We start from the raw sequence: 20,156 nt of genomic DNA, 5'->3' as shown, positions 1-20,156 counted from the left end.
TAAAACCAAACAGATGTTTCCACGCTGGCCACACAAACGAGCCTCACACCACACAGATTAAAGTATTGCGACAAAAAGAAAAGTCTCACCCTAAGTGAAATACCATGTGCTAACAATGAAAGTTTCATCGGTAAGTTGAAACCAAAACCATCAGAAATGTGTTTAAAAATAAACCACATAATTGATAAAGCACAAGTATATGTAGAAGTTCACCTCTCACCTCTCAAATGGGCAGCATTGGAGAATGTTTGATACTTTCTTCATTTCAGTAATGTGTACATTGAACAAAATAAAATTACAAATATTATTCAATGAGTCAAATCAAAACAGAAAAGAATGGACGATTCATCCAAAATGCAATTTGCTGTGCAGTATACGAGTAGTTGTAACAATTCATCACCAACAGGGAGCGCAGTAGTCTCTGAAACAAAGAAACTCCGTGGTCACGTGTTAAAAGGAACCCTTGCAGGATTTTAAACCAGGTTGGAGAGGGTGTTTGACTGCAGAGGTAACATTTCAATGTGTAGCCAAAGTTCTCTATGTGGAAGCAACAGTTTGTTTTTTTTGTTTCTTTTTGTGTCCAGGCCTGATAACATGACTGTTGCAACAATGTGCTTTGAAACCTCTTAATCCACTTTAGCCTCACCGCCAAATCCCTGTAAATCTTGCAATCAGGAATGGCCACACACACACACACACACACACACACACACACAACCCTAAAAATCCATGGGAGTCTCAAAACACCCCTCTTTCTTGTCCAGCACTCCCCCACCCCCCACTCCACCCTCCCACCTCCGTACTCTGCTACTATCTGGAGCGCCCATTGAAAAGGCCGGCCTGTATACAATGGGGCTCTTTTAAAGGGCCCCGGGGCCATTCTTAAAGGGCCCAACCTGTAGGCCCCCAGCGTGGGAACTGGAAGGAATTGGGAAGGGGGGGTGCACAAAGCCACAACAAACAAACAAACAAACATAGCAGTAATTTATGAAAGTCATGTGACCTCTGTTAAATGTAACACTTCTTTCAAGGGGGAGTTTGAGGATTTTTTTTCAGTTTTATTGATACTTTTTTTTTTTCTTCTTTTGGGGGGGGACAGTACCCTACAAATTACTTGGCACTCTTGCACTGACCTGTTTGCGAAGACTGGAACGTAGCCATGCTTCCTGTAACAACCCACCTTGACCTCACTAGGCCAAACATGACATTCTGATTGATTTTTGGAATAAGAAGCCACTCGTCTTTTTTTATCCATCTTAGGCAGTAGCCATTTTGTCTTTTGCTGTCCACTGAAAGTGACATCACAGTTGCTCAGATAAACAAACAATCAAGACTCATCTTGCAAATATCACACCACCTAACTAAGGAAATAGTTGAGCTGTGATTGATTGCAACTGTGATGTCATTTTCACATTTTCTAGTTCATATTCCTCAAATTCAATTTCAAGCCAACTGCTCTGTGCAGACTCGTGGGGACGTATGGAACATATTGTTAAGAAAAGATGAGTTGGGAAAAATATCTGCACCCCGCAACTATTATTATGTTCCTAAAACAAACAGACATGAAGTAACTTTACTCACAGTTACCAAATGCTAGTTATCCTGCTCATCTAAAAACAGATGTACATATGTTTCAAAATATACTTATGTTATTTTCAATATTGATATGTTTTTGTCATCAAGCGTCAGCTATGCGTAACGGAGTGGCACTATAGCGCCCTCTGTTGAGAGAGGGACCACAGGCAGTCAAGGGGATTTTGAATCAACTCGATATTAGCAACATTCTGCTCGATAGGTACACACGTATACCCCAAAATAAATGCATATACAGAAGTGTAAATATTCTCAAAAAGGCAGAGAAGGCAGCCCCCTGATTAATACCAACAACACCTATTTGCTTCGTTAGTTTATAGACACTACAAGATTTCAGACTAAATTGCAACTACAGTATAACACTAATCTCAAAAGTACATCAACAGGAATTTGGTTATGAATTTATTTGTGTTTGTATTTTTTACCCACAAGAACTGTTGACAGTTCATTTGAAGTGTAAAAAGAGAAAACATTGATATATTCAAAAATGTGATAACATACCATGTCATGTCTGCCTCACATTTGGAAGTCATGGGTTCAACTCTGGCTCTGGCCTTGCTGTCTGGAGTTTGCATGTTCTCCCTGTGCCCGTGTGGGTTTTCTCTGGGTTTCACATTCCCACATTCTCATAAACATGCATGGTAAATATGTACAGTATATTGGACAAATGGAAGCTCCAAATTGCCCCTACAGTATTTGTTTGTGAGTATGAATTATTGTTAGTCCCTGTGTGCCCTGTGATTGGCTGGCAAGCAGTAATGGGCGTACCCCACCTGCTGCCCAAAGACAGCTGAGATAGGCATCAGTGACCTAGAGAGGACAAGTAGCTAAGGACATGGAAGAATGGAAATATTATTCAATTAAAACCATGGTATCACAAAGTACAATTGGTATTTTCACTGTGTTCTTGTTTTGTTCTTATTCGGACTATAAATAGTTCTGCATCTTTTTTTTAGCAAAATAACATAATTTGTTTTGAATCGTAAATTGTGAACTTTCAATTGCAATTTTCCACTTTTTAATTTCCTTTTTAAGACAAAATGTCTCGCTTTCGGATGTTTTCTGGGTATGTCGCAGCGTAGGCGGAGCTAGATCCAAGTTGACCCGCTCGCGAGTTGGGTTCAGGGGAACCTCCGCTGTGCAATTAAAAAGCCGATTGTGCGAAGACAATCAGCAGCCTACGGGGGCTCGGGCATCCTCTGAAGAAGAAGAAGAAGAAAAAAGGAGGAGGGTGCAAAGGAGCTGACTTGTGGAATTTGAGTCCTGCTCAAAAAAGGAGGCGGGAGATCAGGATCAGGAGGAGGGGGAAGGAAGAAGGAGCGAGTGGAAGAATGTACGCGCACTGTGAAGGAACCGCGCAGTAGAAGAAGTCGCTCCCAAAAGTGGAGAAAAAGTTGACGCCGGAGTTTGTTTTTGTTGACTTTGTGATCTTTTTTGACGAGGGACAGCAAGTGGACTCGGTTGGTGTCACGGGCGACTTTTTCGAAGATTGACCAAGTGCGACATGATGAGGAGATGATGGGTCGGCTGAGGGTGATGACTCAATTGAAAAGGGAGCCCACTTTTCTTGGGGAACCGCTTGGATCCTGTGGGTTTGTCTCGCTCCTGGTGCTCGTCTTGGTAGTCGCCGATGCTCCGGCCAAGGTGGCCTGTATGCGAGGTACGGTAAAGCTAAAAGAAACTCACGCTTCTCTTTTTTTTTTTTTTTTTTAACGGTGAAGCTCGTAAAGAGAAATGCGCTGGTTAAGTCAATTAGCTTTGGTCTTGGCCCACAAAGGAGAAGGTGAAAGTTGTGGATGAGTGTGAAGGTAGATTTGAGGCAGGTAAACATCTGGATTATGATCCCGACACCTGAAAGAGACTGCATGCAGTTCCAGGTGAAGATGAAACCATAAATGAAAAATGACATTAAAAAGTGGGGGGAAAAACGTGTTTCAGTTGTAAATAACGAAAATCATATGAAAAGTAGTCTGTGCTTTCACAAATACAAATACAGAGCAGTACTCTTGAAAATTAAATATCAAAACACGATTGAAAGTTTTACATAATTTTTAAAGATTCAATGAATCAACCTCAGTTTTGTTTTTAAAAACTTTTTGGCACTTCCTTTTCGGTGTTCAGTTATTTCATTTTCTTGACATTTCTTTTGTTGATTTTAAAAGTGTTTTTGTGCCTCTTACTCATCTATGTGCTGTTGTGTGCAGATGTACTTAGTCTTCCTCCAGTGTCCCAACTAAAACATGCAATGATAAATAGTACATACACAATTAAAAAATGAATATTAATGAAATGTACGACATAAAAATATGCGGTGTTCCTTTTTATTGCTATTACATATATTTTATTGTTACATATTTTAAACGACTTTACATTTTCTTCAATTTATTTAGTATATCATACTTTTTCACTGTGTTAATCAACATTTTATTTCATTTATTTATTGTCTTTTTATTGTTTTTAGTTTATTATAAATGCATTAATTATCATTTTTCTTTTTTCATTCATGCTTTAAAGCACAGATGTCAAACTCAAGGCCCGGGGGCCAGATCCGGCCCACCACATCATTTTATGTGGCCCGCGAAATGCTAATTTGACTTCAAGTTTCTGGCTAAAATAGCAAATTTGCACATTGTCTTCATCCTTTAAAAATCTGGGGAGAAAATACAAGCATTTTTTAATTCACAATCAGTTTTTGCCAGCCTCTGATTTCAAAACTTGGTTAGTCATAATGGTGGGACTATCAGAGCAAAATTACACTCTGATGTATAGATGTATATACATTTTGAGAAGCAGTGCTATATGGGAAAGTTGATTGACAGCGTCAAAATGAATAACCCTCAGGAAGTGTTGGGGAAATCATAACAAACGCTGCTGGAATTATTCACTTGACGTGTGAAATGTTTTGGTAGCCTTCAGCAGGTGAAACAAGAATTACTGGTAACTTACAAAGCAGGGATATCCCAACCTTTTATCTTCAGCGAGCTACTGCTATACTATCGCAACATTGCTGAGGAGCTCCTCATGTTTTCTCATATTTTATGGCACAGTAGACACATCGCCTTGCAGTTCTTAGGTTGGGGTTTGAATCCAGTCTCCAGTTTTCCTGTGCAGTGTGAGTGTGTTCTCTCTGTGCTCGTATTGGTATTCTCAGGTATTCCTTGTTGCCTCCCACATTCCAAAAACTTACGTTAGTTTGTTTCAAGACTCAAAATTGTTCTTAGGTGTGAATGTTAGTGGCTTATGATTGCCTGCCAACCAGTCCAGGGAGTAGAACTTGTACAGAAAATGGATAGATGGCTGTTTTGAATCTGAGCCTTGAGATACAAGTTTAAATTGTATGTGGCCATACTTGTGACTCAAAACACTCAAATCACATGTTTCCCATTGAAATGAGTTGCAAACTGCCAGCCTTTTCTTAAAATAGCTCCCAAAGGGTGACATTGTTTGATTGTTGCAGAAGTGATTAGTTGGATCATTTACACTGCACACGTATCACATTATCGAACTTATTTGTCTGACTAACTGTAATAACTTCCTGAGAGCCATCCTCCTATTCACTTGTATCCATTGTTGTGTCATTTTGTCCCAGCAGGACAGTTGAACACCAGATTGTCCACTATTGAGTGTGTCAAATGACCTAGACCAAAACCTGACGTCTTCTACAGTGGAAACAAATCAATACTGAATCTCAGAAGGATATTATTTATGGGGCCTATGGATTGGGGCTATGGATTTTTTTAGGTGAAAAAAAAATACAGATTAATCGATTGAAATAGCATTTGCTTACCCCCAACATTTTTCAATAGCAGTGATTTATATGTGTATTTTCACTATTCATGAGTCTGCTTGATACCTTTTCCCCACGAAAAGCAGGGGTCGACAGTAAATATAGTGTTAAAAAACAAAAAGCAAACACTTGTGCTTCACAGAATGCATTACGTGGTGCGATTACTCAAGTTATAAGCGCGTTCATCCTTGTCATATGTGTTTGTAGCTGTATGGGTGTCATATTTAACATATATGCTTAATTTATGCTGCGTTATGTGCATTTTTTTTAAGACAAAGTGACTTTTGCTTGCGTGTAAAGTTGTTTCATCCCGGTCATTTCTTGGCACATTTTTCCTGCATTACTCACCTAATAATGCTGGTAAAAAAAATCATTTGCTTTATTTTGAATGGCAGGTCAGCAGAATGACCTGAATGAATTTCATGATGTATATTTAAGGATAAAAAGATCATGTAAAAGATTTACGCGTAACAAATAATGACACCGGTGTTACTTGTATACAACTGCTTTGGTTGGAGTTTGATAAGAAGTTGAAATAATGGACAGAAGACTGTTGTTTTTAGCTGATGTTTGAAGGGCCTTCATAATTTACAGTAAGGTAAAGTTGTTTTCTTTCAACTGCCAATAATGTCATTGGAGCAAGTGTCGTGCAGTGTTGAGCCCCCGTGTCAAACTCACATGGCCCTCAGGTGACTGGAGGCGCTTGTAAATCAATAAGCTGCCACATTTTTCCCCGATGTCTCAGCTCCTATGTGGAAGAATGGAGAGGAGGGTCTGCTTGTGAGTCACAGGAGCCCTCTGTGACTCAGACTGGAGCATGATGGACGCACGGATAGATGGATGGCTGGGGAGAGGGAGTGGGGGGAGGATGAATCCAAATAATGGCGTTGGGAAAAAAAAAAGCGGGTGAGGTAATGAATGAGAGGTTGAATGGGAGGAAGGGGTGAAGAAGGCACAGCGAGGGCGCATGTTTGCTTGTGTGCCACTTGGCAGAGAAACACACACAGTGAGAGCCAGAGGGAGTTTGGCGGGACACAAGGGAGGAGAAATGGAGCATTTCAACTTGAGGCACATGCACGCCATCCAATCAAAAAGCCTTTTGAGCTTATTACTCTCATTTCAATACATTTATACAAGGGCTCTGTACTTGGGGGTCAGATGAACACTCATGTCCCTATGGTGTAATGAAAAAGGGGGTTGTTGTGCTCCAATTTTGTTCTCCAAGGTACAATATTTTGTGAAGTACCCTAATGGGTTAGCAATGGAACCCTTGATACAAATAAGGCTTGTTTATCGTTGGAAAAGTTGCATAAATGGCCTAAAGGTGGTAAAGGACCATGACTGTACCTTTTTCGTTTACTTGGACTATAAAAAAAAATTAAGCTTTTCAAAAGAATCCACTGTTGCATGGAATGTAATCGAGAAAAAATGAAATCATAAACAGTGGTTGTCATAAGTCAGATGGGCAACTTAACGCACTTCAAATTTGGACGGGACAATATGGCTCAAAAATCAAACTTGGATTGTTAGTTATTTTTTCATGACAGTTATGATTTTAAATTGAATCTAATTGAATTGATAAACCCAACAATCAATGATGTAAAGAATGATGGATTCATTAAAAAATAAATCCTGCGCAAAAAGGTTGCAACAACAATAATGCATTTTATAATTTATGTAGGGCTAAAGTTAATTATTTCAATCATCGATCAACCTTTCAATTATCTCTGATTAATTGATGAATCCGATTTTTTTGAAGCATGCTTCAATTTCTATTCCTTTAATAAGGAATAGGACTTTCATTTCAAATTGATTGCTAAAAAAGTCTGAATTCGCAAAGGCGATTTGTTGTTTTTGAAAGTAAAAGCAGGTATGTGCAAATGTTTGATTTTGATTCAACACGATGATAAATAGTCTGATTTTTATACATCTTCCCGGTCGCGTCAATAATTATTAATTTATTTTGTAATGGATTAGTTTTTAATTGACTGTTGCGCATTTAAATTTACGTATGTATCCTTAGTTTATTTCTAATTTATAATGTATAACATCTGATTTTAAGCCAGTTTTAATACAAACTGAACCTTTATAACTTGTGCAAAATATACTGTATAATTTATAATATATAATAACTTATTTTAAATCTAGTGCTCAACGGTATTACTACAACTGAAAGCTGAGCATCTGTGGGGGGAAATTGTTTTACATATGCATGCAATTTTCTTACACCATTTGATAACTTAGTTATTTATATTAACTGTATATTTATATTTACATGAATATAATAAAATACAATTATTTCGTAAAACCCTGACTGTGCATGCCATCCCTCACATCGGCATTGTGACATCCTGGCCACATCATAGAAGAAGATTCTGGCTATGCCCCTGCTCTTGAGGGTACTAACCCAGTGGGGGAGTCATTGGTCCCTTAAAAAAATTAGGAACCTTTTTTGCTGTATGTACAAAAGGCACATGGTTGCTGTTCAGGAGAAAGCGTGCATTTCAGTATTTTGTCATTATGTTGCTTTTTTGTGGTTTGGGGGTAATTCATGCCCAAATGTTTTTGACAACATGTTTGTTTCTCACCATTGATTTATGGGTATTTACGCTCGTAATGTAGCAGGGTGGGTCGAACCGCTTGGTAGTACACAAGCCGAGACACTTACTGTGGACCACTTTGAAAGTCATGTTGGGCTTATTTTCAAGCGGGTGTGGATTGTACGCATGTGTTCAAGGGGAACTCAAGCCCAAGCATGTTTTTGACAGCGTGTTTGTTTTCCACCAGTGAATTGTGGGTATTCGACATACATAAGATGTGCAGCGGCGGGGTCAGAGGTGGAAGGTCGGCAGTTAAGTAGACGAAGAGGGAGGAGGTGGTGGGTGGGTCCAGCGTCTTGAGGAAGTCTGCACAAATGTCATTCATCTAAGATTTATTGCGGCGCTCTAAAAAGTGGCTTAGTGTGTGAGTGTGTGTTTCGCCCTTTGCCAGGGCCCTTTGCTCTTTGCGGCAAAATGCACATTTTTCTTATGACTTGTTTGCAATGTATCATTTTTCTGCTAATCAATTCTAAATACCAGCAACAGTCCCTGGGTCACTTTGACCTGGGGCGTATTTAGTCACGAAACATGTCCGAAATGTGTATAATCCGAATCAAGTACTACATTTTGTTTTAAGCAGTGTTTTATGTTCATTTCCCAAGGACACCAATAATGACTTTGGGTCAATATGACCCGGGGGTGCGTGCATTTACCCACGTCTGTCAAAACCTTTCTTTTTTAATTAAAAACTGTAAAACTACATTCACCATTTGCTAGTCACTAAAAAAAAACAAACAAAAAAAAAAAAACACTTAGCTGACCCGCTAACACACATGCTAGCTTTATGAACTCCAAGAAACATTGTGCTGAGTCGCACTGTGCTAAAGCTCAATAGCTCACAAATGCCCTTTGTCCTGCTATCAAGGTCAGCTCATCAGCTATCAGTCTTGTGTGTGTGTGTGTGCGCGTGTGTGTGTGTGTGTGTACCAGATAACTCTTTCTTTGAACCAACACAAATACAATTAGTTAAGTTGTTTGTCATGTCCCTGATAATCTTTCACATTGATACGATTGTGTTTCTTGGTAATTTCATTTTTTCATTTCCATTTTGCAGGAAGTCTGTGATGAAAGTGCTGGGTTTTTTTTTTGGTCAGAAGTATTTTTTTCACCAAACCCTGACCCATTTTTTGCATATCCTAGATGTTTCTTGTGAACTTTAGGGTTCTCAATCACTCCTATATTGCTATCTTTTTTCTAGCAAGGAAGCTTTTCACATGTTGGGATACAACACCAATGTCCTGTGTTTAAAGTGGAATGAGAGAAGCTAGCATTTGTCATGAGCCTGTGTTACTACTATAAAAGCTAAGGTGCTACTGATAAGCTAATGGACAGGATGCTCTATTAGGACACATTACATATACTCACTATAGAGGTCTGGAATACCTGAAAGAAAAAAAAAAGCTAATTGTCAATGTTGATGTACAGTTGCTGTTACTGCATCAAAGTTATAATTTTATAAATACAATCATGCCTTCGTTTTGTCCTGGCTCAATATTCAAATAACTTTATCAGATTCAATACTTTAGTCTTTTCCAAAAAGTGTTATGCTTCTTTCATAGGGTTTTATCCTAAATGAGTGTAAAATTGATCTTTCCTGGCCGGAAGCGCAGCATCCACAAACTTATCCCGGAATTACCTCGACTCCAATTAATGCATTCAAATACTAAGAAATTATGTTTGGATTATGCCCAACCCAGTTTTGATTATGCCCACCCCATTATACAACTTTAAACAAAACAACTTGTTTCAAATAAAACGGCATGAAATTAAAAGTTAAATCACTTCAATAAAAGGGCAGTAATGTTTCACCGGAATATTGGCTAGCTAAAAAAAATGTGGTAAACAAGTTCATGTAAGATATATGTTATAATTTGCAGAACTAATCTATGTCATTGATTGTTTGACAAATGATAACGTTATAGTCGATCACTGATTCTGCAAGAAGTACCAAATATTGTCAATCAAGTCAATCAGATCAGTGTAAAGTCTACTTTTTACGTACTGTATTCCAAGCTATATTTTTTCCCCGCCAAATCCCCACACAGCATCTTATTCTCCCACTTAACCTGCTGTTGCAGTTTTGGAGTTCGACAAACAACCGTCCGCCGTCATCTCGTCCGTGGGCAAAGCTGTCCAGCTGGACTGTAGCCTGCTGGCCACGATCGGCGACTACGAGAACCCGCCCAACGTGTACTGGCTGAGAGATGGCGAGGTGCTGCACAATGCCGAATACGATGACTACCAGGTGCCGTTTTCCGGCACGGACCTCTGGATCATACACAGCACCCTCAGGTAGACGCCGTCACCGCACGTCCGACTGAAAAAGATAAAGCTGCGTCTCCTGTGGCTTGGCTGCTGTGTGGTTTTGAATTCCAGGGTTATGGAACTGGAACGCCATTAGGATGTGGTTTTTATAGCGTTTCAGTTCCTAGTTAGACAATATTTTGAAATATTGTGAGGAGATTTCGAGAAATGCAATCTTTAATCAACATACAAAACTAATCAATAAGGCCCCATATTCAGACGAACAGTACCAGTCAAAGAAACACCTTCGATTTCAATTAAATGTATTCTAATCTTTCTCTTCACAGGATTAGAAGCGTCCAACTTACAGACATGGGCATCTATCACTGTGCGGTCGAGGTGGGAAACCAGCATCTTTTGTCCGATGAGGGAAGCATCTTGCTTGAAGGTGAGCCCGCAGCGTGCTGGACCAATCTTCTCCTCGATTCTGACCCGGCCGATTTCCTCATCAGGTCTTCCTCACTTCTCCACCGAGCCGAAGCACACGTCCGTGGTGGCCAACACGCCGCTGAGCCTGCACTGCGTGGCCCACGGACCACCAGATCCGGTTCGAGTCATCTGGCTTCAAGACGGTGCTCCGCTTAACACTGTGGATGACCCGGTGGCTCTTTCGCCTTCTACGCTCAACATCACAGGTAGTGCCACCCAGCACACAAATGCTACCTGCTCCTTTAGATTCTAGGCAAAATTTAAACTAGCCGATTTTGAGTCTTTTTGTCCCACCAGATTTTGCTAGCCCCATTGTTTTGACCCGATTTATGGAGATCACGTCTTGACATCCTTTTTTTTTTTTTTTTTGTATTCAGACATCCGATTGTTTAAGCCATGCTTATTTCGATCACGCAGTTATCGTAGTGATTTATACACAAACCTATTCAAAAGGTATTGAAACTGTTTATTTTCATGTTCATGTCATACCGGAACTAGAACTATTTCCTGCTTCTGTGTCAACGAATCATGAGAAATGTGGTCAGATATAGCGAGCTAAACTTTACGGCGTTATGTTCCCAATGAGGGATAGCGAGGTAAGTTGTGCCAATTGATTTTCAGTTTTACGAATAAGGTTTTGCGAAAACAACTGGCTGCATTCAATTAAGCGATTCATTTCTTTGTTGAGAAGCAAAAAATAAATAAATAATGAGCGCTATAATAGCTCACGCAAATTACAGGAGATGCGTTCAATGATCACTCATACAGTAGGACAACTCAATACAGAAATAGAAATACTCATTCAAAGCACCAAACAGCAATAACTTGTCTGTGAGCGAATTGCAGGGCGCGTATGAACATTTTTTTTTAACTATTTGATGAACCAAAATCAGAAAAGCCTGCAGAAGCAGAGAAAATAAAAATAGGTTTCACATTGGGACCAGTTCAGCGTTGTCGAACTCTCATTTAAGATTGCATTTAGTATCAGCTAAATTAATAACACAACCATTGTTCAGCAGATTGTCTAGTGATTACATTTTTTTTTCTTAATAGAAATAGTTCAAGATGAGAAGTGATTCCGTATGTCATTTCCAGCACATTTATCATGTGGCAGTTTTTACCCTAGCTTACCAGTATGTGTTACTGGTGTAACGCCGTCACTGCTTGTCAGGTTCATTTTATATCTCAAGGAGCAAAATTTATTACACGCCTGTTCTCCACATTAATTAAATATTTTGAGACTAGACAAAAATAATAACCGCAGTCATTGTTGTAGTCGAATCCCCTTAAAATGTGAAGCACATTGTAACATTTTTCAAGCAAGTCCCATCTCCCTCCCAGCACATCTTGGCTCAAACACAAGGAGTTTATCAGCGAGGAGAAGCCAGAGGCTATCAGGCCGAGGGCCAGCCGAGGACAGCGTTGTGGTCGTGTGGTTGTCGGCTCAAACGCAAGGGGGAAGAAGTGGGGTGGGGGGGGGGGGGGGGGGCAGCCAGAGGTTGAGGGGTGCTTCGGGGGAGAACACAAATAGCTCGGCTGAGCACTTTGCGAGATAAACATTCTGAAAAGAAAGCGTGGAGGTGCTCGGGCTGGCAGAGTGGGCTGAGTCACACGGGAGAGGATTTGGGGGCTGGCGGCGAGGTGCCGGGATCTGCTTTGACTCATCGGAACAGTCGGGATGATTGCTGACCAGGAATGGACACTCACCTCTGTGGAATGGACAGCTGCTCCAAAACGCACAAAACATCTTCCAGTAGGCACCGTGAAAGTGCGAGGGAGGCTCGGAGAAGGGAAGAACAAAGTCAGAATTCAAGTACTGCACAGCCCAGTCAACTGCTTTGGACCAAGAAATAAACCATTATCTTCTTGGCATTACCAAATTTAGGCATACTTCATGCTGGGATTGGATGTGAAATCAGCAGGGGCTCCTCAGCCTTGGCAAAGGTCACTTAAATACCATTCTAGTTTAGTCATAGTTTGCATGTTTGTCATATTTCCTAAGTACAGTAGCTATATACAGTAAGTCTGCCTCACGATTCCAAGCTTCTGGATTTGAATCTGGCCTCCTTGCTTCCAAGTCCTCTGGCTTCCTTCAATAGCATATAAACAACATACAGTATGCTTGTTAGGTTCATTGAAGACAAGTCTAAGTTATGTAAATGGTCGCTTGTCAATATGTGTCAGGGATAAGTCAGCCAAAGTCTGCTGGAATCGCCTGCAGCTCAAATACGATCGTAATAGGAAAAAACACTCGAAAAAATGTATGGATATAACTTTAAAAGGTAACCACTAAATTAGACACGGCTATCAGTACCATACAATGTATACCAACCTAAACTGGTACCATACAATACCGTGATATCAACAGTACTCTGTTCGAGTGCTCCTTAACTTTTTTTTAATTTATGTAAAAAAAAATTTCAGCCAAGTACCCCCTAACATGTACAAAGTATTTTTGAATGAAAAAGAAAGAGACCATTTTGTGTATATCTTAAAAGACCGTGATTCATAAACGAGTCAAATGGAATACCTTTCCGTGTTCTCGGCTGCATACCTTGCCACTTTTAATTTAATGAGCTGGAGATGTCGTCAATTTTACATGACCTTCCGTGTTTTAGTAATATTCTGCGTGTGAACAAGGGTGAACTCGGACGCTGGTTCAGTCTGCTCGTTTCTTTCGTTGAAAATAATGCCATAACCGGCACTGACTGCTAACAGCCAACTGCTCATCCTGTTACAGCAATTATTGTGAGTAAGAATACGGATAAAAAAATGTGAATCCGTATGTCAAAACTCACATTATGTGGCTGACAGATCAATCTTCCATGAATGGTGTCAAATAATCTAAAATCTAATTAATTAATCCTGTCACTGCATTGAATTAGATTTGCTTAAAACCGCAGGAACCCTCTTGAAATTTCACATACCCCCTAAGTGCCTTTACCTCCATTTAGCAATAAATCGTGTCATGTTCCAATTAAATTGCTCTTAATTTGAAATTTAAAACTTACCTTTCCTCTCATTACATTAGAAATAATTCAGTTATATTTGCTGCCCTAAATCATCAGTACTCAAATGGATGTGAATGAGATTTTAACAAGGTTTCTTCAGTTAATTAGGACATCAAAATGATTTTTTTTTTTTTAATGCCATGACATTGAAAAAAAGCTTGAGAGCCACTGCCCTATTCTACCGGTAACGACTTAACCGAAATATTAGCAACAGCTCTCAGTAAGACGTGTCATACTATCTGCCACCGTGAAGGATCTCACTAGATTCCTCCTACAAGTTTATGTTTTTATCTTGGTGGACTTTGTTTCCAGTAAAGTCAAGTGTAAGTGTGTCACGATATGCACATCCCCATTTGTGTGCTATTGCACAATGTTGTAAACCTCATGAAAGAAAGAAAGAAAGGCGTGTGAATCACACACTCATTGTTGTCCAGCGCAAAAGCAGCTGCTTCATTTACAAAGCAGATGTTGGTCAACAAACATGTGCCAGTGTGTGTCTGTGTGCGAGACATGTTGCGCAATCTCCAGATGAGCGTCTACACACACACACACACTGTTTTCTTTCAGCATCACAAAGCCAGTGGCGGAAGTCCGCTTTTTATTTTTCCTCGCCCATCTTACAATGGAGACATTGGTGCGTGCAGCTTTCCTGAAATGACACACTGGTGGCAGTGTGTGCGTGTGTTTGACTGGCAACACTTGAGGACTTTTGACAACACTACGAGGTCACATGATGTGGATGTTTCGGAATGTCTCAAGTGTGTGAGCACGTTGTCAGGATGTGACACTTGTTGGCCTATTGGATAAAAGGGGGGGGGGGGGGGGCACTTAGTCATCACCGATGCGTTTATGAACCGATTGTCACAAAGTGCTGCATTTGAGACAGTTATAAAGGACACAAATCTTCCAACCGTCGCTTTGAGCTAAGACACATATTTGGCATTGGAAAAATCACGTTAAATGTATTTCAACACTGAATTAATAAGGGTTAGTGTGTGTGCTCGCCAGGAATTGTTTATGGTATTTAGGTCACTGTAGTCTTTTTCAGCCGAATCAGGTGTTTGTACCGGCGAACTTCCATGAGCAATTCTTGGTCCGCCATGTTTTCCACGCGGTAAAGAAGGTCTGGAAGGTACGCATTACAGAAGATCTGTCCGATCCAAGCGTTGATGCCGCCCTTCTCGCCGCTGCTGCCGGATTTGCTCGCTTTCTATTTCTTAAGCTTAATGAAGTCGGAACCGTGCGTTTGCCCCCTGGTGGTAGGATGACCAAGTGCTTGATTTGACTTTTGTATATATAGGTAGCCATATTTTTAAATGTTAATATCGCCGAAGAGCATCTTAATTAATCGTGGCAGCCAATATTGTGATTGCGATTAAAATTCGATTAATTGTGCATCCCTAGTTCAAATGGGTTCAACCGTAATGGAGACAAGTACTCTATTAAATGAATGACTGGCACACTTGTACTGACTTTCTCTGCAGGTTCATCTTCTGAGTCATGTTGCCACAGAAACCACAACTCTATTCACTACCATTTTTTGTGTCACATCAGCTCAAACTGCGTCTCACGTACTTTCGCTAAACTCAGCATGCTGAGTGAAGAGTTGCTCCACCGAATGTTTCCCTTTCTCACGCCTCCTTTTCTTTTTTCTCCGCTCAGGTTTGAACCGGACCAGCAGTTTTTCCTGTGAAGCCCAGAACCACAAAGGCGTGGCCACCTCTGTATCCAGCACTGTTACCGGTAAGTGGACTGGGCGGGGACTGGAGTCAGACTTTTTAGGATTCCGAATTTGATTTGCTTGATTTTTCTCGTGACTCAATTAATATGTAACCTTTCGGAAATCATTTTCAATCAACTGCCTGTGTGTATCAGTTCTGCCATCCGCTCCTCACCATCTGAGAGCTGTCAACATCACGCCCACCAGTCTCCGGTTGTCATGGCAACCCGGATTCGGCGGCGACTATCCGGTCACCCACTGCACGATGCAGGTACGTTTTCCAAGGGAGTGTGTTTCTACTTGCCCAGAAAAAGAGAAGCCCCCCCTTTCCCAAACATCCCAAGCCCCACCCGGCTTTGTCCCCCCGGAGCAACGGGATCGGGTTTCACTTAGGGAAAGTGGGCCTCCCTAAATTAATCTGACGCGGCGGGCCCTCCCTCTCGGTGGCCATTACGGCGGGCGGCGCCGCCCCTAAACGTCTGGTTCTAATAAAGCTGCTCCTCATACCTCTTGCCCCCCCCCCCCATCCCTTTTCCCCTGATTCTCCCTCACAGGGATGGGGAACCAAGTTGAGGGGCCAGGCCCAACAGAATAGGGGGGAAAACAAAGTATGAATTTGTGGGTTTAATAACATTTTCTTGTATAACTTACATTTGGGTAGGCACCTTTGCTAGAAACTGCAATAGCCAATATCCTCTACTTTAGGACTAGACCCGATCCAGACTGATTGAAAAAAACAACAAGCTTATATTTTTGGGCCGTATCGCCCAGCTCTCCTCTACATCCACCGAAGTGTTTCTAGCCAACTCTCCAGTACTATGCCACAGCTATATTGTGTCTGTACATTAATTTGTACATTTTAATTATACATTTAAATGGGCTCAATCCGTTGAATTTTACCATAAACTATGGCGATAAATATTCGTTTCCCTGTTTTTTTTTTGTTTGTTTTTTTTAGGCTTTTTTTTTCAGGGGGTGCTGGTTACCCGTCATATTTTTTTCTTTGCAAAATAAGCACCTTTATTTTAAAATCAAGCAACATTTAACTCATTGAGATTGGATTAAATCATTCAGAAATCTACCTTAGTTGATCCAAAAACCAGTAACCCCATTGAATAACCCAATTATGCACAAAAAACAGACCAACAAAAATATTGGGCCAGTTTGAGCCAGTGTTATTTTTTTTTTAAACAGAAGGTCTCAACAATATGTAGCTGTTTGCTTGATGTTACAAAAAAAAATGTGGCCTTGCGCTTTTCTGTATGCGGCCGTCAGAGTAAAAGGTTCCGACAAACTTCCCATAGACGATTGCTGTTAGCCGAAAAATTGTTAGCAAATTAGCACTACATAGCTATTGCTATTGTATACTGCTGCGCCTCACTAAAAAAATGAGCTCAATAACTGTGCACACCGATGAATAGACAAGACATGTGAACCAAACTGGAAAATATTAACTGAATGCTTTTTGGTTTTGTTTTTCAAAAGCAATTCCACCCATGTGTGTACTTGTGAGTGTGAAACGAACAAGTTGACAGAGAGAAGAGGGAAGAAGCAGGGAGAGTGAATGTTGATGACAACATTAAAACAAACACACATGCAAATGAGCATTTATTGCCCCCCCCCAAAAAAAAAATAGGCAATACATTGTGACAGGCCTACGTTTGTGTATCCCCATTGTGTCCACATAAACCTTTTCCCCATGTGATTTCTTGGGGTTCACATGAGTCAGAAAGAAAGAAATAAAACAATCTTAAAAACAGGAAAAGGCATCTGGAATGATGTGTGAGCAATACGAGGGAAAATGTGCTGTGACTCAACAAGATTAAGCGCTTGTTTGCAGCCTGGACCTGACTCACGGGGTCAGGAATGACACACATGCGTCTTAGCCCAAGGGGGGATAGGACACGCCCCCAAACCCATGCTGAACTTGTGCAAACGTGAATGAGTGCGGCAATGGGTTGAAAGGTCAAACACCTGCACCTAGAGGGTCACGCCTACCATTTAGCACATACACTTACTTCCTACATACACAACTTCAGAAAAAAATAATTACACGTACACGCACATGCACACACTGACACAGACTACGGAAACATAATGCTGACTTTTACCACTCGTGCGCTCCAAAGCCACAGCGGGGAAGTTGCATGTGGTCGGAGCGGTCCAAGTGGACCGCAGGGAGGACAGCGAGCGCCTCAGAGATTGTGCCGAGGCAGCACTCAGGATGTTTGCCTGCGTCCCCACAAAGACATAAAAAAAACACACTCACACCAAAAAAATGTCACTAATCAGCATCAAGTACACACACTGCAATTTGTCTACTTTCAAAGAACTGCAACACAGAAATGTGGTCCTGGACAATATTGTCTCGTCCAGTGGTTCTTTGAAAACCTACGACAACCCCAAATCATTCAAAGCATTTTTGAATGAAAAAAAAAAAAAGGTCTTAAAACCTAGTGCCATCCATGTTTGTTCATTCAACTTTGGAACTACATTTATAGTGGTATCTCTAGGCCTATTTTATTCAGCGACTCGAGAAGATAGCTCGTGTGACATCATCTGTTATATTTTTGGCTGGTCTGCCGGAAAATTCCATCATTTGATCAAAATGAAGGCATTCAACATTTTGCAAAAGAGTCAGTATCACAACAGTTTAGCAATACATTGTTTTGTGTTCCTATTCATTTGCTCTTAATTTGAAAAGAAAAATGCAGTGTTTCTGTCACGCCATCAAAAAGCACAAAACTAGATTTGCTGGTACCTGCAGAAGCAATGTTCAAATATCAGGTTCCCCTGAAGTTCCTTCCTACTCACACCTCCATTTGGGAATTGCAAGTTTAGTGTCTTGTGCAGTAGTTGTATGTTTTTATTGTTTTTTACCTTAGCTACTGTAATGCTGTACAATAGTGCTTGATGGAGCCTCTAAAAAAACAAAACAATCCTTCCAGGTCAAACAATCGGATGAGCTGTCCTCCGGAGGTCCGGATGAAATGATCCGCAACCAAAACATGAACGTCCCTCCGCTCGAGTATCTGGTGGACGACATGGAGCCCCACAGCCGTTACGCCGCCAGGGTGGCGTGTCACAGCAGCCAGGGGCCATCACGCTGGACGTCCTGGGTGGAGATGCGCACAGCCGAAGGAGGTTAGTTAGCAAACATACATGAAGGAACAAGTATGGAAAACAGTAATAAGATGTGCATGGAGGAACAGATATAGACAAAAGTAATGGGACACGACCGTTAAAACTACAGAGAATCAACTATAGACAAAATGAATGAATAGAGCTTTCAAACTATAGGAAGGAATAAGTTCAAATATGGACGATCATATTGGGAAACAGTCCCATTCAGTGCCGATATAAATCTGATCGTGTCCTCTTGAGGAACATCAGCTAGAATTGGTCCCAGCACGCCGCAACCCTGGACAGAATAAGAGCTATAGAAAAGAAGATTGATGGCTCATAAACTCCCTGCGAACCTTCAGAGTGAAGTTAGTGTGATTCACAAAGTTTCCGTCTGAAAGTCTTCGAACACAACCCGGTGTGTTTAGGGACAGTGCGGCATTTAGAAAAGGCCGGACGGTGGTCACGGAAACGTTACAATCCGTGAAAGCAACTGTTTGCATTCGAACCGAGGTGCTAGTTTCCATGCCAGCTCCCGACATGCGCCGCAAACGGAAACAGGCGGGACGAACAAGGGAGGCAAGGGACAGATGAACAGCGCTTTCCATGAACGCCCCCCCAAAAAAATCGAAAGAAGAAGTGACGCTGCCCTACAACATGCAATTGGGATGTTTATGCTTCCAAAGCAGGTTTCACAGAAGTGAGTTTCACTTCTTCAGGCTTTTGGTCCTTTTCACAGGAAAATACAAAAAGTGTGCTCATTTTGCGCTTCCCCCTTTTTGTTGAGTTTCCCAGGAAGGTTACAGAAAGTCAAGACAGGTTATCTTGTTACCGCGCCGTCATATTTGAAATACATTTGAGCTTACCGCCTTTGTCAAACCTCTCCGCATGCTACATGTGCTTCTCATTGGGCAGACTTGCAATGTAAATATGGACACAAGTGCTTGGGCATGTGTCCACTAAAATTAAATCTTGATCAAAATAATACATGGACACGTGTACTGTACACTAAAACTACAGGAAGCAACATAAATGGACAAAAGCAGTGGGACGTGAATGCCGAAGCTAAATATAGGCATGTTAAGAATTCATAAAGTGACAAATATGGACAAAAATTTTGTTCCGCGCAAGAAGTGCCGTAGAAAATCGATGGGACATCTGTTCACTAACATCATTAATTTTCCCTACTTTATTATTTGCTCTATTGTGTGTATTGTGTAGTGTTACTATGCATATGACAATAGAAGCCTTGAATCTTGAAATATGGATACATGTCATGTCCTCTAAAATTACAAGAAGTTAATATAATGCACAAAAGTAATGAAAAGCATGTCCAATACAGGAAGTGAAACATTTGGACAAAAATACTGGAACATGTGCCACTAAATATATAAATTGACAAATACAGCCAAAAGCAATGGGATACATGCCCACTAAAATTACAGGACGTGAATATAATTGACAGAGTAACTGGAAGGACCTCCGCTAAAAGTTTTTTTGCACGTGTCCCAGATCACATGGAAAAATACGGATCAAAAATACTCTGTGCTGTATTCTTGCTAAAACTACAGGAAGTGAAATATATGGAT

At 40.8% G+C, this 20,156-nt stretch overlaps 1 protein-coding gene across 1 annotated transcript in view; it reads left to right on the top strand.

Moving 5' to 3' along the window:
- Window positions 1–2,896: 2,896 nt before the first annotated feature.
- LOC148415905 (tyrosine-protein kinase receptor UFO-like) overlaps window positions 2,897–20,156 on the top strand; it is a 33,039-nt gene continuing 15,779 nt past the window's right edge. The window contains exons 1-7 of the mRNA XM_088428212.1: window positions 2,897–3,253; window positions 10,059–10,272; window positions 10,572–10,672; window positions 10,737–10,919; window positions 15,387–15,467; window positions 15,600–15,715; window positions 18,393–18,588. Coding sequence (XP_088284338.1) covers window positions 3,109–3,253; window positions 10,059–10,272; window positions 10,572–10,672; window positions 10,737–10,919; window positions 15,387–15,467; window positions 15,600–15,715; window positions 18,393–18,588 — 1,036 coding nt within the window. The 5' untranslated portion in view covers window positions 2,897–3,108. The remainder of the gene's footprint in view (window positions 3,254–10,058; window positions 10,273–10,571; window positions 10,673–10,736; window positions 10,920–15,386; window positions 15,468–15,599; window positions 15,716–18,392; window positions 18,589–20,156) is intronic.

The sequence above is a fragment of the Hippichthys cyanospilos genome, chromosome 11 (assembly GCF_059441005.1).
Source record: "Hippichthys cyanospilos isolate Australia breed blue-spotted pipefish chromosome 11, RoL_Hcya_1.0, whole genome shotgun sequence".
NCBI lineage: Eukaryota > Metazoa > Chordata > Actinopteri > Syngnathiformes > Syngnathidae > Hippichthys > Hippichthys cyanospilos.
Note: the sequence above shows the minus strand (reverse complement) of the source record. Positions and strands in the feature narration are given on the sequence as shown.